We start from the raw sequence: 17,527 nt of genomic DNA, 5'->3' as shown, positions 1-17,527 counted from the left end.
CACACCTACACGCCCATCCAAACCACTTCCGATGGCCATTAACGAGAGGTGGCAGGCCACTCTGCCTCTGCGCCCGCTCAGACTCGTGCTGGGGCTAGCGGCTCCGGCCACACACAGGGTGCTGTTGGCCAGAGCCGGGCCGCATGCACCCGCTGTAGGGACTATTTCATCACGTGGTGCTGGCTTCTGGCTGCCCTGGCACTCGCCTGCCGCCAGTTGGCTGACAGATGGAGGGCTCCCGTTGGGCCTGTCACACGGCTGCCTCCGATGCTGCCTCCCACTCTCGCAAGCACTGATCCATCTTCCCGCCGATGGACTCGCCCCTCTGCTTTCCACTCCACAAGGGGCTCTTTTCTGGGGGGCCTGGCCTGCTTTCCCAGCAGTTCTCAGGAGCCCTCCCTACAGCCACCCGTGTCTTGGGACGAGGTCCCCTCAACCACCTCAGGAACAGGACGTTCTGCCAAGGCCTTAGACAAATACATTCGCACAGCGCAGGCAGAGCCAGCTGTTTCCTTAAGAGGCAAAACTTTCCCTCCTTTGGGCCATTCTGCTCGCTGGGACAATCCCTTATGAGACCTCCTGGCCCATATATTACTCATTAATCCAGTACCTCCAGCTGTGACACGGGGAGGTGCCTGCTTCAATCTCTGGTGGGGTGGGAAAGAGGGCAGCTGCCCCATAAGCTTCTTCTGCTAAGAGAACACTTGCCCGGAGTGGCCAAGGCCCTCAATTGGCCATCTTGGCCGACTCACCAGTGTGTTATACGAGTAATGATACATGCCGTTCACTTGGGCTTGTTGTTGTCTGCGGGGATGATGGACAGTCGGGGGACTGGGGACCGTTTGCCTCTTTACCTGTTTTTCTGTGCATCGTCCACTCCTAAGCCTTAAAGGAAATTCAGAGAGGATGACACGCTTTCAGCAGCACTTTACTGGGCAACTGATAGCTGCTGATACAGGATCATTTCCCGCTAACCGCCCTGAACCAGCTCCCATTGCAAGCTCCAGCAAGGGTCCGGGAATTCAGAGATGGAAAAGGCCAACGGGCTAATTCCAGTCCTTCTCTCCCTAGCCAATGCAGGATTGTTCCCTACAGGGCATTCTTCTGAACCACTCTCCAATCGAGTTATACAGGTCTGAAGCAATGGGGCTTCAGGGTTGACAGGAGTGTGACCTGCAATAAAGCTGGAGGGTCAGGCCCTTGAATTTAGTGATGGAAAAGGCCTGGTGGGTCCTACCCAATGCTGTTCCCCGCCTCGGGCCAGTATAGTATTGTTCCATACAGAACTACAGTGTATTCTCCAGTGTTTCTGTTATGATGTTGTCATATCATATGATAACACACTTTCCATTCCACTAGTATCTCTTGGAGGGTGTTAAACAGCAGCTACTAATGTTAGACATTTTAAAATCCGCAGATCTGTTTAATTTGTTCCCAAGAGTTTTAAAAGAGCTGGCGGAGGTACTCACTGGACTGTTAATGCTGATTTTCAATAAGTCTTGGAGCACGAGGGAAGTTCCAGAAGACTGGAAGAAAGTTAATGTTGTGCCAATATTTAAAGAGGGTAAACAGAGTGACCCGGGTAGTTATAGGCCTGTCTCAGACCAGATAATGGAGTGGCTCATAATGGGCATGATTAATAACGAATTAAAGGAGGGTAATATAATTAATGCCAATCAACATGGGTTTATATAAAATAGATCCTGTCAAACGACCTTGATACCTTTTTTTGATTAGATTACAAGTTTGGTGTGTCATGGTTCAGAGCAGCAGCACCTGTATTCCCCCTCTGTCGTCCAGCCAGGGGATCCATTTTCAGGCTTCTGGTTCCTCAGCCATCACCTTTCCTGGGTGGAGACACGTGTCTTTCTCCCTCCTAACCAGGGTTTTTTCAGGCTGCACAGTTCCCTGCCTACACTACGAATTTCCCAGCAACACAGACTGCCTCAGCTGCTCGGGTTTGTCGTCCTTCCTCAGAGGGTAATAATAACCTAGTTACCCACAGTTAAGTTACCACACCGCTCTTTCTAAGCAAGCACATTCATTCTCAAGGGTGTCTTGCCATTGGATCAGGCCCATGGATGTGTCCCTTCTCTGAGCCACACCAAACCCTCCTCCCTGTGTTGGGATACAGGGGACCTCTTTTGCCATTTGCACAGAGCTTGCCCCTCCTGCGTGGGCTCCCCAGTCCCCCCTGCCCTGGTGCAGACCTTGTCTGCTACGTCCCTGGAACAGAGTAGGGCCGGGGGCAGATTCTGTTCCCCGGCGTGGCCGCGCAACAGCGCTGTGTGGATTGGGAACTTTTGCAGCGTCTAGCTTTCGAACAGCAGGACACGTGCCAGGCCATCCTGCATGTTTGGTGAAAAGGTCATAAAAATAGCTGTGGAACTATTCAGCTCCCAGCAAATTCCTTAGACACAGGCTGGGGCTTTGCGTTTTTCTCCACGCTAAGGAAACCTAGCTGGGAGGCTGGGGAGGAGGGGTTGAGAGAGATGGGGGTGGGGGGTAAAAGGGAAAGAAAAGGAGGTAAGCTTTTAAAAACTCTGCATGACTTAATTATTGTAAATAAGTTGCACCGCAAACCCCAGCGCTTGATCTGAAGACAATGCCCTGGTAATGACTATTCCTGCCCTGGAGCTTTTGGGAAAGAAGAAAGGGCTCTGCAGACCACCTAAGTTCTTTGACGCATTTTTGGGCCCGGGCGGCCCATGGCTCTGGAAAATCCATCTCAGCCCTATTTTCAAATATCTCCCTCCCGTCTTTCCCAAACATTTGATAATTGGAAATATTTAAGGATCCGATTGATGCTAGCCAGGAAGTTATCTTTATGCACCTTTTCCTGCAACTAAATATTTCAAGTCACATATGGCAATTAGGAGGTGATAAAGGGCTGGTGCGCGCATGCAAAAACAAGAAGAGGAAAAAGCATTGGCCCAGGTTAGGCAAGGATCCTTTCAAGCAGCGAGTGGAGTATTTCACTGCATTTGACACCATCTGTATCACCATTAACAAAATTCATACTCCATTAATTTTACTCACAAGGGGACTTAGTGCAACACTTTAACTACCCGTGCTGTGAGATCTTTCAAACAGAACAATGCGACTGAAGGGCCGCTTACGTGCATTGCTTTTTTTCTGGGTTGTACAATAACATTGTGATGCACCGGGCTCTGATGGATGGGGTCAGAACTGCTCATCTGTGTGTCAGAGGCCTTATACTGCCATCTGCGATTTTCTGTTTGCTCAAGAGTTGGGGCCGGTGCTCCAGAAATAAGAGAATCTGGGTTCTATCCCTGCTTTAGCTGTCAAGTTCGACATGATCTCAGTGTGCAGGATAGTGACATGCAGGAAGTCAGAGAGGCAGCATGGTCCAGGGGCTAAGGTGTTGGATTGCATCTCAATAGACCTGGGATCTGTTCCTGGCTCTGATGCTGGCTTGCTCTGGGACCCTGAGCAAGTCATTTTCCTTCCTACCTCTGGTCTATTTAGGTTGTAAGCTGTTGGGGCAATGACACTTTCTTACTATGCGCCTATGTAGTGTCTAGCAGAGTGAGGTCCTGACCTGAGGTGAGGCCCCTAAGCAGTGCTACCCTAAATTATAGCAACGAAGCCGTAGGTAGGTCACCAGCTGGTTACAAATGTTAACTTTGGGTCAGCTGGTTTGGGTGAGATTTGAACCAACAACAAGGTTGTTTGGAGGTTTGACTCAATTCTGTTCATTATATTTTCTCATTTTCATACATCTTCATGTTTCATTGTCTCCGATGAGGCGGGAAGCAGAAATCCTTGGAGAAATGCTATTCTCTTGGTTCACCAACCCCAATCTAAGCCACAAAGCACCAGAAACCTGATGAGAAAACTTATTTGGGTGAGAGAGATTCCAGCCTGATTTCTAGAGTAAAGAAGGTTCTGGGTAGAGTCAAATAAGCAGACAGACTTTGGTCAGCACCACCCGTCTGGAGCCCGCCCCCCAAACCTACTCCTGCACCCCAACCCTCAGCCCCAGGTTGTAACCCCCTCACATACCCTAACTCCCTCCCAGAGCCTGCACCTCAACCCCCTGCCCCAGCCCTGAACCCCCTCCCAGAGCCTGCACCTCCTCCCACACCCCAACCCCCTGCCCCAGCCCTGAGACCCCTCCCACATCCAAACTCACTCCTGGAGCCTGCACCTCCTCCTGCATCCCAACCCACTGCCCCAGTCCGGACCCCCCCCCTGCACTCTGAACTCCTCATTTCTGGCCCCACCGCAGAGCCTGCACCCCCAGCCAGAGCCTTTACCCCTTCCTGCACACCAACCCCTGCCGCAGCCCAGTGAAAGTGAGTGAGGATGGGGGACAGCAAGCGATGGAGGGGAGGGGGGATGGAGTGAGTCGGGGCGGGATAGGGTAAGGGTGTTTGGTTTTGTGCAATTAGAAAATTGGCAACCCTACTTCTTAGATGTCTATATTTATACTTAGCTATATTAAAACAAATATTGTTTCCTTGCACCCAGCTTACCAAGTGATCAGATCACTCTGTATCACTAACATGTCCTTCCCACTATTTACCACTTCCCCAATTTTTGTGTCCTCTGCAAACTCTATCAGTGATGATTTCATGTTCTCTTCTAGATCATTGCTAAACATGTTAAATGGTGTAGGGACAAGAACGAATCCCTGGGGGACCCCATTAGAAACACACCTCCTTGATGATGATTCCCCGTTTACAATTCATTTTGAGTCTAAGTCTATTGTGTCAATGCTGTTACCGTTATCAACCAAACTTTGTAATTTCATCAGAAAAACATAGCAAGTTAGTTTGACAGGATCTGTTTTCCATACAGCCGTGTTGATTAGCATGAATTATATTACCTTCCTTTAGTTCTTCATTAATCAAGTCCTATGTCAATTGCTCTATTAGATGGTCTGGTGCATAGAGCAGTAGCCCAGCAGTTGGGAGACCTGGGTTTAAGTCCTTGTTTCTCCTCAGTCTTTCTCGGTGCAAGTTGCTTAGCTTCTCTGTGTGACAGTAAAATGAGATTAAGAGCACTGCCTTACCTCATGGAGAGGTTAAATACCTTAAAAATAATGAAGCACTAAGATACTGCCTTAAGGAGGGGCGGTACCTGAGATAGATGGGATCTAGGCTAGACTGCTCATTTCTCAGCACATGGCCCATTTAGACTGTAAGGTCTTCTGGGCAGCGGCTGTCCTTGTTTTATGTCACGGACCGTCACGTCCAACTGGAGCCATCCCTTGGGTGTGGCGAATTGGGGAGACTGCCCTGCGCTCTGGGGGGCCTCGCATTTCTATAAAGTTGTGAGGAGGTAGGCGGGGAGGCAGGCAGGTGAGGAGGCGAATGGGGAGGTGAGCGGCTAGCGGCAGGTGGGCGAAGGGGGGACGAGGAGGAGCCCCCCACCAAAACCTCCCCCTCTTCCAGCACCTTCTGCCCGCCAGCGGGCCCCACCGATCAGCACCTCTGCTTCCCTCTCAGCGCCTACCGCCTGCCGTGGATCAGATGTTTCGTGGTGTCAGGAGGTGCTGGGGAGCGGAGAGGAGCGAGGGCCAAGCATGCTCAGGGAAGGGGGTGGAACTGCGGGGGGAGGTAAGAGGCAGGGAGGGGCGAGAGCGGGAAGGGGCGGGGCAGAGTCCGCGTGGGAAGAAGCAGGGTAGGGGTGGGGCCTTGGGGGAAGTGGTGGAGTGGGGGTGGGGCCTGGGCTGAGCCAGTGGGGAGCCCCCCCCACCCCCTGGCAGATTAGAAACTCAGTGCCTATGTCCCAGGCCCTGCACCCCCCTTGGGATGGCCCTGCGTCCAAAAGAGGGTTATTCAAAAGCTGGGCTCTGCGGGACTCATGTTACGTCTATTTCTCCTTCAGGGGGGCGTGACAGACGACAAGAGCGATGATGGAAAATCGGTTTCGACCTTGAGCTTCGGCGTAAACAGACCCACCATCTCCTGCATATTTGACTGTAAGTCATCTAGGATGTAGGGGTGAAATTCCCAAGGCCCAGGCACCACCTGAGATCCAGTGAAGCCCAGAAGGTGCCTGGGGTTTGTGCTTGTCTCTCTGCACAGGGGTGAATTTCACCCTAGGTGTAAATACCCCAGTTTACCTCACGTCCATTCCCCAGTACCTGAAGGTTCAGCTCGTTTCCATCCTGAGCAGAGCAACGCAGCAGTCTTGATTGGGCCTTGACATAGGTGTGTTCAACATGCTGGTGTATCACATGTTTGTCTAAACGAGATCCTCTTTCCCTGGTGTACAATATTGAGGTGCGGATGGCAATTTTTGTTTTTGTGGTGTTTTTTGCCACTGACGAAAGCCTTGTAATATCTGCTCCCTGGGGGCTCACCCGCTGTCAGGATGAGTCGAGGCACCAGAGAAAGCAGACCAAAAGGAAGAGGCTGGGATTGAATGCAGATTTGTTTATATAAAGGCTAATAAGACCAGGATCCACATTTTAAAAAGGTGCCTAGGGCCAGGTCTACACTACACTGGCACAGCTATGTCAGTCAGGGGTGTTAAAAATCCCACTCACACTCTGGTGACATAGATTCCAGGAAATCTCAACCCCAATTATATCAACAGAAGAGTGCTTCTGTCAGCGCAGATAATGTCCCTCAGTGTGGTGGGGGTATTCTGCTGGCAGAAAAACTCTGTCTGTCAGCATACACTGTGTGTGCACTAGGGGGCTCTGCTGGTGTAGCTGTTAGCATTTGTAGTATAGATGAGGCTAGATATTCATCATGACAGCAAGACTTCCAAGGGAGGTTGTTGAATCCCCATCGTCGAAGGTTTTAAAGAACAGATTAGACAAACAGCTGTCAGGCATGGTTTAGGTTTACTTGGTCCTGCCTCAGCACAGGAGGCTGGGCTAGATGACTCCTTGAGGTTCCTTCCAGCCCGACATTTCTATGCTTCTGTGATCCTAAAGCTTGCTGTGAAGATGCTGAAAGTGGATCTAGGTGGGAAACTGGGAAAAATTTTGAGATTTCAAAAAAGTTTCCTGTCAGCTGAACGTGAGCTCCTAGTGCAACGCTGTGACCAAAGGGCCAACGCAATCCTTGGGTGTGTAAACAGGGGAATCTTGTGTAGAAGTAGAGTGATTATATTACCTCTGTATTTGGCAACTGCTGCTGGCATCCTGTGTCCAGCTCTGGTGCCCACAACTAAAGGGTGTCGATGAACTGGAAAGAGTTCAGAGAAGAGTCACGCGAATGATTAAAGGATTAGAAACATGCCTTATGGTGATAGACCTCAAAGAGCTCAAACTATTTAGCTTAATAACGAGAAGGTTACGGGGTGATTTGATCACACTCTATAAGTTCCTGCATGGGTAGCAAATGTTTAACAGTGGGCTCTTCAAGTCTAGCAGACAAAGGTCTAACATGGTCCAATGGCTGGAAGTTGAAGCTAGACAAATTCAGACTGGAAATAAGATGTAAATTTATAACATTGAGGGTAATAAACAAGTTGGAACAGCTTACCAAGAGGCCTTTGAGTCTATGAATCTATGAACATCTGCCGAGTTGTTCAGTGAAGTGCTGCTATGGTGCCCCCTACTGGAATGTTCACGACAGATCCTCTGCCACACAGGGGTCCTGTGCCTGGAAGGACGTTTTTGTTCGGTGAAAAAGCTGGGAACAGCAAAGGGAATGCGGATCGGGGTGCGACCTATGCCATTACATCCACAGCTAGGTGGATGCACCGACTTGCAAGATGTGTGCGATGTGTAGCTAACTCTGAGGCCTTAGGGTAGAGGATCCCTCTATGGAGCACCTCCTTCTGCTCCCTGCAGGTACCCCGCCCAGCTCCTAAGGCAAGTTTTGCCCCAGTAAGTGTATGGTCCACTGGGACAGTGCAGGGAGCTGGTGCATTTCCCATGCGATTGTAGTGGGACCAAAAAAATGGTTTTCACAACTCAAAGGCTAGACTAGACCATTCACCAGATAATATACAATAGGCAGGCCAGATTCTGCTCTGGTGTAAATCTGGAGTAACTCCATTGCTGTGGATGGCGCTACTCTTGATTGGCTTCCTTAGGCCCAAGACATGACACCCTGGATCCAAGGAAACATTCAAGCCCCTTGTGTAATTATCACAGATTTTCCAGCACTTCAGCGGTGCAGAACTGAATGCTTTTTTCTCCCCCTGTTTCTCAATAAAGATGGAAGCAGATACCACCTGCGTTGCTACATATACCAAGCTCGGGATCTGATCGCCATGGACAAGGACAGTTTTTCAGGTAAGCACAGATGCTCGTATGGGCACACAATTTAATTCCAAGTTAGCACGGTAGCTTAGACCAGGGATCCATAAGGCAGCCTTCAGTGCTCTATGGGTAATTGTTGGTACAGATTGAAATAAAAGGGGGTTTGTGCTGCTGTGCAACAGAAGATAGATGCAGGAGGTTTTCCCAAGGAAACAGGAGTGAGTAGCCTGATTCCCATCAGAGAAGGAGTCAGACTTTCAAGAATCTTCTGTGAGAAAGCAGCCAGAAACCACAGTCGACCCAGGTCACTCCTGAATCATGTCGCTTTTGCTTTGCTAATGGTCCCTGCTCACAGATGCAGGCTTATGTTGAAAGCCTGTGGCACAGCTGGAGAGCAGAGAGCTCGGTGGTTTTAAAAAGAAATGAAGACAGGGATGTTTAAAGCAGTGTGCTACCTTGATTCTGCCAGTCCCTGTGCGTGCGCCCGCACCAGTGTGGATAAGAGTCTACACGTGAACGCAGATAAGACTGAGAGCTGGTGATAGTCCTCTCTGCACTGACCAGTAATAAGTGTCAGGCTCCCCTGATGCGCATGGAGGAAATGAAAGGATACAGGGCAGATAACGAGCATTTCTGCACCGACATTGCTTTACACTTGATCCTTCCCGGTCTAAATGATGCTCTGATTTGGGTGCTCCTCTCTTAGACTTCCCACATCCTGTGATCTACTATGGCTCTGTAATGTGAGGCACAAAGAGCCATGCAAGCAGCAAGGAGAGAACTCCCTAATCAGGAAGTTCCTATGTTTAAGCTCCCCGCTGCAACGCATCCTGATCGTCTCCGGTAACTGTACAAGACCAGGAACTCTATAACCACTTCACACCTCCCGTGCTTTATAATAAACGATTGAAACTTAAATTATACACCAAAGTATATGCACACAAGAGTCCAAAGTCAACATTAGATTCCTTTAAACTATTTACACTACCATGTCCCCTTGTCAATGGCATTTACTTGGTCCGGAGCAGTATTCTAAAGATCAAGTCTTTGCGGGGCTCTGATCAGTCTTCCAGAGCATTTACTCACTTGTATTGAGATTGTGCATAAAGTTCCCTGTGGACAGGGCTCACTTCCGGACAGTGTAGGTCCCAGATCCCTTCTTTGTTGCGTTGGGAAATATTGAAGAATCTGAAGTTCTTTTGGAGTCTCCACTAGGTAGGAACTGGGAGCGTCTGCCAAGTTCTAAACAGCTCCAAATGTCTGAGAGCTTTTCAGCCAAACTTTGTGTCCTGCTCTCAGTTCAAGCAGCGCTTTTGTTCTGTGTGGAACACTGAAGTTTTGTGATTGACACATTTTTATTTCCGCCCCCAGTTTTCAAAATTCCTTCAGATCGGGCCACTTAGGGCTAAGTTGTAGTGATGCCACAGGTGAAGATGCCCTTACTCATCTTCCCATTAGAAGTTCTGCTGGAGATAGTTCAGACGCAAGAGGTGTTGGCTGATATACCAGGAGTGCTTTATACAGCTCCACTGATTTTTGCAAACATCCTTTTAAAGTCTGTCCTGCTCTCTCCACCTCCCCATTGCTCTGGGGGTAATATGCACTACTAGTGTGAAGTTCAAAATCCAAGTTCTCTGCAAATTCTAGGAATGTTTCAGAGATAAACTGAGGCCTGTTATCAGATATAAGGACTTCAGAAACTCCATGTCTTGCAAACATTGACTTGAGTTTCTGGATGACCTGTGCCAATGAGATCTGTGTAAGTATAGTCAAGTCAATATATCTGGAGAAGTAATCAACTACAATTACATATGTTTGTCCTTTACAGAAAAACAAATCTCTGGCTAGTTGCTGCCAAGTGTAAGGGGGCTGTTGCCCCCTTACTCACATTCAGTGGGGGTGTTTTAGTTTCTAGCTCCCAGTACTAAAAAGGGGGAAGGGTCGATGGGGAATCAGGACCCTGAGGCTGACAGCTCCCAGGAACAATGGGGAGAGGCCAATGCTCCAGGTCAGCCTGAATGACAGGGCGGGCAGGCTAATCAGGGAATCAGGAGGCCAGGGAGGTCCAGTCCTTGGTGTGAGCTGGAATTGCCTGGGTCAGACCAAGTGGGGCCGAGCTAAGGAGAAAGCAGGGGCTCAAGCTGAGGAGGGGAGCAGAGCTGGGCCAGATCCAGAGAGAGCAGCCCCTGTCCTGGGAGCAGAGCTGCAGCCCCAAAGCCAGAGGCACAGCCCAGAGAGAGCAGACTTGCCATGGGAAGAAAGCTGCAGCAACCAGAGCCGGAGGGGCCAGAAAAGCAGCCCAGGAAGCAGGTCTGTGCTGGGAGCAGAGTCACAGAAGCAGCCTGCAGAGCAGACCTGTCCTGGGAGCAGAGCTGCAGCAACCGGAGCCAGAGGGGCCAGAGAAGCAGCCCAGGGGGCTGGAGGCAGAGCAGTAGCAGTGCAGAGACAGAGTGGTGGGGCTGGGGCTGGAGCAGTCCGAGCTGGATGCGGTGAGCAGCTGGGGAGAGCAAGGGGGACCCTGGGCAGCGGGCCCAGCCCAGGGAGACGCCTCAGCCAAGAGGCTCTGCAGGCCAGGCTTGGACTGTAACCCCGACAGGGCGGGGGCGACACTGGGAAGAAGGGTCCTACCACTTAGAGCCTGAGAGTGTGTGGCCACCACCTGAGCGAGTGTCCAACCCACAGCATCCCTACAGCACAGCCAGGGCCGGAGAAGGGGCCTGGGACTTACAAGGAGCAGACTGTGAACTGCCCGGACATTCCAGGGACACTGTTTGTGATGTTCCCTGCCACAGAGCGGGGTGATGTGTTTCCTTTCACCTTTCCCATTTTCCCTTATTCTTTTTAAAATTAGTTGTTGATTAAATAACTTGCATTTGCTTTAAATTGTATATAATGGTCAGTGGGTCAGAGAAGTGCCCAGTGCAGAGAGAGTACCCCGGAGTGGGGACACCCTGGCCCCTGTCCTAGGTGACCACAGCAGGGTTGGGGGTTGAGCCCCCCAGGAATCCTGGGCCCAGCCTTGTTGGGGTTACAAGGACTCTGCCAGACAGGAGAGTGAAAGGGGAGTCCTCCAGGACAGGGAGGCCACTGGGTAAAGGAAGTGGGAGCGAGGACTCAGATCCTTTTGCTAGCCCACTTCACCGGGGTAGTGCAGAAGCCAGGAAAGTTCCCCACAATAGTGGGACTATTCCCCCGCTTACACAAGGTCTGTCAGGTAGTTCTGTGGAGAGTAGCGGTCCTGGTGATTGTTTCCCGCTCTTGTTACATATCTTGCCCTTGCAGCCCTCTACTGAGGTCTTAATTTGCCTACTCAGACTGGGCCACCATATCGATTCTTGGGGTCTTGCCCTGGATTTGTTTATACCTTGTTGTCCCTCACGGATTTGGAGAGCATCACTTTCTGAAATACTGTGGGGATAAGAATGCACCATCCCTGCAGAAGCAGGCCATTGGTCATGTGAAGGTCATTTTGATTCTGCCAATATGGTAGCAGGTCTGTTGGCAGTTGACTTCTTCAACCCCACCCTCTTTGGCAGAGGTGAGTCAGTTTCTGGCAGGTCTCGTCCTTTAGTTGTTCACTTCTAATTTGCTGAAGTCTGCTGGCAGATGCTGGAATTGCTGCCAGAAAAAGGTCAGTTTAGACTTTGATATCTTTCTCTAAAGCCTTTTCCTCTTCCATTGGTTGCTGCACATCTGGGGCTCTAGGTAGAAAGTCTGCCTCTCTGAATGCTTTCCCTGATCTGTGTTCAGCGTTGAGAGAAAATTGAATCCGCCATAGTCAAAATCTTTGAATCCTAGGTGGAAGGTCATCCAGTTGTTTTGAACTCAATAATGCAACTAAGCATTTGTGGTCTGTTTCTGTATTAAAATTCAAGCCAAACAGGTAGGCACTGAGCCGTTCACGGCCCAAGTGACTGCTAGAGTTCCTTTTCCACCGCTGCTCGGTTTCTGTGACACTTCTTGGTATTAATGCACCAGGTCTCTGATCTCCTTCTGGCTGGGTGCGCACTTCTCCTGAACCATACGAAGATGCATCCATAAATTCATAGATTCATAGATATTTAGGTCAGAAGGGACCATTATGATCATCTAGTCTGACCTCCGGCACAACACAGGCCACAGAATTTCACCCACCAACTCCTGCAAAAAACCTCTCACCTATGTCTGTGCTATTGAAGTCCTCAAATCGTGGTTTAAAGACTTCAAGGAGCAGAGAATCCTCCAGCAAGTGACCCGTGCCCCATACTACAGAGGAAGGCGAAAAACCTCCAGGGCCTCTTCCAATCTGCCCTGGAGGAAAATTCCTTCCCAACCCCAAATATGGCAATCAGCTAAACCCTGAGCATATGGGCAAGATTCATCAGCCAGATACTTCAGAAAATCCTTTCCTGGGTAACTCAGATCCCGCCCCATCTAATATCCCATCACAGGCCATTGGGCCTATTTACCATGAATATTTAATTACCAAAACCATGTTATCCCATCATACATATCCTCCATAAACTTATCGAGTTTAATCTTAAAGCCAGTTAGATCTTTTGCCCCCACTGCTTCCCTTGGAAGGCTATTCCAAAACTTCACTCCTCTGATGGTTAGAAACCTTCATCTAATTTCTAGTCTAAACTTCCTGGTGGCCAGTTTATATCCATTTGTTCTTGTGTCCACATTGGTACTGAGCTTAAATAATTCCTCTCCCTCTCCGGTATTTATCCTCTGCTATTATGGTTGGATACTTGACCAAATATTGTGCCAAAACAGGTGGAGTTGTCAATAGTTCTTTTATTTTACGAAATGCATTTTGTTTTGTGCTCCCCCAGATCTACATATTGTGACCTTTCAGGAGATCCCTTAAGGATTTTGTTAAATGAGTTATACTTGGTAAGAGTTTCCCCACAATGATTTGTGATGCCCAGGAATCTCTTTCCAGCAGAAATATCTTTGTATTTGGGTTAGGTGAGTAATGCCTTCCCTGAATTTGGCTTTAAGGGTGTTGTCAGTCCTTGTATTATATATATTATTTGTTGAAGAACTTTCCATCCTTTCTCCAGTTTCTCAAGGAATTGGCCTCAACCATCCAATGTAATGTTACTCGCCCCACATAGAATCTTATTTAGTCTTTGCAGATCTTCTTCATCCTGGGATCGGTTATAATTTTTTTTGGAATTTCAGTGACTGCTGCCCAAGTATCAATTTTGAATTTAAGGCTTCAACCATTTAGAGTCAAGCTTGTGCACCAAGGTGTTGCCTGCTCTATTGAGGATATAGTCTCAGAATCAGGGATTCGTCGTCTGATAATAGCATTTCCCTCTTAAACTGTTCCCACTACTCTTGATAACCTGTATATTGTCCCATTTTGTGGCCTCTCCCACATTCCATCTGTTTAGCAGGCCATTGTTGCCAGCTATGGCTTAGTGTCTTGCCACACCTTCCACAGCTTTTCCAAGCTACCCTCCTACTAAGGGTCTTTGCTCTCCCACTCTCTACTTGTGCACTGTTCTTAGGTTGTAAATTCGGTCTGACTGCTCCTTTCACATTTGGGTCTTTTCTCTTTCCTGTGTCAATATTATTTGATGCAGTCCCGTCCCGTCCCCGCCAGGCTGCTAGCTTGTGAGTCACACTGCTGTTCCTTATGGTTTCTTGCAGTCTCACTTTTGCTATAGCTTTTGCTACTGTGAGATCTGGGTCTAACTGAAGCTGTGCAGATAAACTGATATCTCTTATACCAACAACTATCTTGTCTCTTAGTAGTTCTTATTGTCACATTCCATATTTGCAATGTTCAGCAAGACTATGAACTGCAGGAGTAAAAATCTCAGCTGTTTCCCCTTCTTCCTGGCACCTCCTATAAATTTGGCCCTTTCATATGTAATATTCTCTCTGCCTAAGAAATGGGCATCAAAAGCCTTTCACTTTGGAGTATTCTTTCTTTTTCTCACCAGTGAGAGGTAAGGTACATAGGACAGCAGCATCACCCTTGGCAAATATCAGAGCATTTACCTGGTGTCCTTGTACTTTCTCTGTTAAACCAGAAGCCAGATACTGGAATCACTCAGATCTACGGATCCAGCAAGGATCAAAACATCCCGCAAAATCAAACGTCTCTAGCGGCACCATTTGTGCTATGGACTCTATTGCTGCGCTGAGACAGGGCTCTGCCTCCTTCCTGCTGCAGCTTTCACAGGCCTCCTCCCTGGCTTTCCACTTTCCCCACTCGCTCACCACCCTGGGGGCCTCTTTCCTTTCCTTTACTCCTTATTTAGAGAGAGGGATTCACTCACTTTTGACTCCATGTCATGTGAAGATATAAACACAGAGAGCCATGCTTTCAGCAGCGGCTAGAGGACATCCTGACCAAGAAACTGCTATGTTATTAAGCTCTCCACTGCAGCTAGGAACTCTATCACCACACCACAGGTTCTGCCTACCTTGAAGAGTATGATCTAATGGTTAGAGCGGAGGGTATGAGGGTCACAATTCCTGTGTTCCAGGCCTAGTTGTAGGCGGGGGGAGTGTTGTCTAATGGTTAGAAGTAGGAACTGGGGGTCAGGGTGATGCCTGGGTTCTCTCCCCAGCTTTATTATGTGTCTGCTGTGTGACCTTGGGCAAGTCACTTCCCGCCTTTGTTGCTGAGCTCACCCATCTGTAAAATGGGAATAATGAACTGACCTACCCCTGGGGTCTGGTGAGGCACAATTAGATGATGGAACTCACTGCTACTGGATGTCATGTAGCAAGACTCCACGAGAGACTGGACATTTATATGGATAACAAGACCATCCAGAGTATAACAGTTGATGCCAGTTTTTTTGAAATCCTGCTGCTTCAGGATCCTGCTGATCTCTATCTATTAGGGATCAATATGAGGCCTTCATGGGGGACAGGTGATCCTACATCTGCTACAGTGAGTTTAGTCACACATTTCTCTGCAGCATCTGCTGCTGGCCACTGTCAGAGATGGGATACTGGAGCAGATGGACCTCAGGGCTGATCCAGTCTGGTGATTCCCATGTGATGCTTGCCACGTATTTTGGGACTCTTAGCTGGGATGTCCTATATGCAGTAATAATCAGCTGTTGAAGAAGAGCAGAGCAGCAGACTGGGTAAGTTACAAGGGAAGTCTTCAGGGTCCTTCTCTGGCTGAGCCCATGTGGCTGAGAGCCACAGCTGTGACAAAGCAGCAGGGCATTTGACTGAAGGAGCCCATTGCCTGCGCCTTCCTTAAACTGATCAATAACAGTTCACACTGTGGGCATTTAGGTGGCTGTTATTCAGTTTCAGAGTGAACACAGCACTGAGATTAATGGAGAGACCGCGCATGGATCCCTTCATTGTGCTGCTGCGGACACCCACTTTCTCCCATTTTCAATGTCTTTCTGCAGAGGAAGGAGAGAGCGTGGCATGTGCAGTAATGGCATGGACATTCCTCCAGCTTGCTCAAGGCTTAGAGCTAGCTTCAGAATCTGAATGTGGAATGCCCACTGGGGGGCTCCTTTGTCTGGGAGGGCTGACAGGGATGCAGTCATCGGAGGTTAGGTAATGGAGGTTGGAGCCTTTCTGTCTCTCATGTGGATCTGGCCAACGTCTGTGGCAAGCCTAAGTCTCTCCCACTGGATGGTCTGAGAGGAGTTTCGTGGGTCTTGGAGTTCTTTTGAACAGACCACAAACTCCCATCTCAGATGATCCCAGCAGAAGCAGAGACCATGGCTCTTTGGACTTTTTCCCAGAGGTCTGAGTCCAGTGCTGCCACATAGGTACTGCATAACCTCAGGTAAGTCACTTACCCTCTCTATGGCTCAGCACACCCCATCTGTAAGACAGGAGAAATGATACTGACCCCCCACAGGGTATAATTAGATGGTGGAACTCACTGCCACAAGCTTTCACTGAGGCCAAGAACAGTGAGAGGGGAGGAGAGGTAAAACCAGGGACTGGTGACAGAGGAAGAGTTAGGAGAACAGTTGAGCTGGGCGCATGCAACCCCTGGTTATCACCACACCAAAAGCAACATCGGAGTGGTGCAGAGAGAACAAGATTCCCATATGTAAGCGTCTCTCGGCGTCATCCTGCTGAAGAGGCTGTCAAGACGCCTACAGCTGACTTTGGAGTAGCTTCTGAGTGAACCAACCAGCTGTCTGGTAGCAGGAAGCCTCTCCAGGGTGCCCCAGGGACCAAATGCTGTTCTCAGAGATGCTGGCCAGTGCAAATCCAGAGAAATTCAATTAGCTTCAGTCGAGTTACCACCAAGGTAACAGAGATCACAACCCGGCCCTTTGTATCAGCCTCTCAGCAGCGAGTTGCACTCAGCAATTTGCCAAATTCTCATTTTATTTACCCCTGTGGGACAGAGTGCTGAGAGCCAGTAGCTGACCCAGCACGCTGACCACATCAGCAATAATTAAGTCCACCAGGAAAGGCTTGATGGAGGTGGAGAGTACTTAATTGCCTAAGCAGACTTGGCATTGATGAGCTAATTATCCCACCAGCTGGGGAGGCTAGTTAAAAGCACAGGAAGGATATGCAACGGGAGGGGGTGCTAGCAGAGGCTGTTGGAGGCTAGGTCTCTGGCTGCAAAGAACGCTCCCACTTCCTGGAGGAAGGGCTGAGGGTCGAAGGACACGGTAGGTAGACATGTTGCACAGGGATTGTGATGGGAATTTGGTGGTGGTAACATCAATAAAACAAAACACCCAGAGGTGTTGACAAGCAAGAAGCCTCCAAGACTCTAAGGGACCCCAGAGTGGGAGAGAGCCTGCCCTGTGACACCTGCATTAATTGGACTGGCTGGATTTACAGTGGTGTAAACAGGAGCAGATGACCCTGTGACATCTGTAGAGCAGGGCTCTGATTCCCCTCGCCCATAACCCACTGTGGGTCGGAAATGACTCTAGTGCCATTATGGCTGCATGAGAAGAATGAGGAGGAGAGAAGGAGGTGCAGGATGCTAACAGAGCACATCTAATCCTGTCAGAGACCCCAGAGCACATGCAGGCAGCCTGCCCCTCAAGGGGGGTGTTCATTCAAAAGGGGTTTAACAGACCGTTCTTGGTGGAAACAAGCCCCTAGCAGCTGCTGACACCAACCCGAGACCTGCCGATGATCTCTCCAGAGAGGTGCCATGCCCTTTTTGTTAATGTATCATGTGAGAGCTGCACTAGGTCTAGGGTTGCCAGTTCAGGTTGGACATATTCCTGGAGATTTCATCACGTGACATCATCTTTAATTAAAGATTAATCTTTAATTCCTGAAGACTCCAGGCCAGTCCTGGAGAGTTGGCAACCTGTAGGCCCCATCTTTCATAACGGGCAGAGATATTGGTGTCTCGGCTTTCTCCTC

At 49.2% G+C, this 17,527-nt stretch overlaps 1 protein-coding gene across 7 annotated transcripts in view; it reads left to right on the top strand.

The window, feature by feature from the left end:
- Positions 1-17,527, top strand: part of DYSF (dysferlin) — a 304,292-nt gene that overhangs the window by 172,553 nt on the left and 114,212 nt on the right. For all 7 annotated transcript variants that reach the window (XM_075128161.1, XM_075128162.1, XM_075128163.1 and 4 more), the window contains 2 exons: positions 5,857-5,950; positions 8,150-8,227. In XM_075128161.1, coding sequence (XP_074984262.1) covers positions 5,857-5,950; positions 8,150-8,227 — 172 coding nt within the window. The remainder of the gene's footprint in view (positions 1-5,856; positions 5,951-8,149; positions 8,228-17,527) is intronic.

Source organism: Caretta caretta, chromosome 4, assembly GCF_965140235.1.
Source record: "Caretta caretta isolate rCarCar2 chromosome 4, rCarCar1.hap1, whole genome shotgun sequence".
NCBI lineage: Eukaryota > Metazoa > Chordata > Testudines > Cheloniidae > Caretta > Caretta caretta.
Note: the sequence above shows the minus strand (reverse complement) of the source record. Positions and strands in the feature narration are given on the sequence as shown.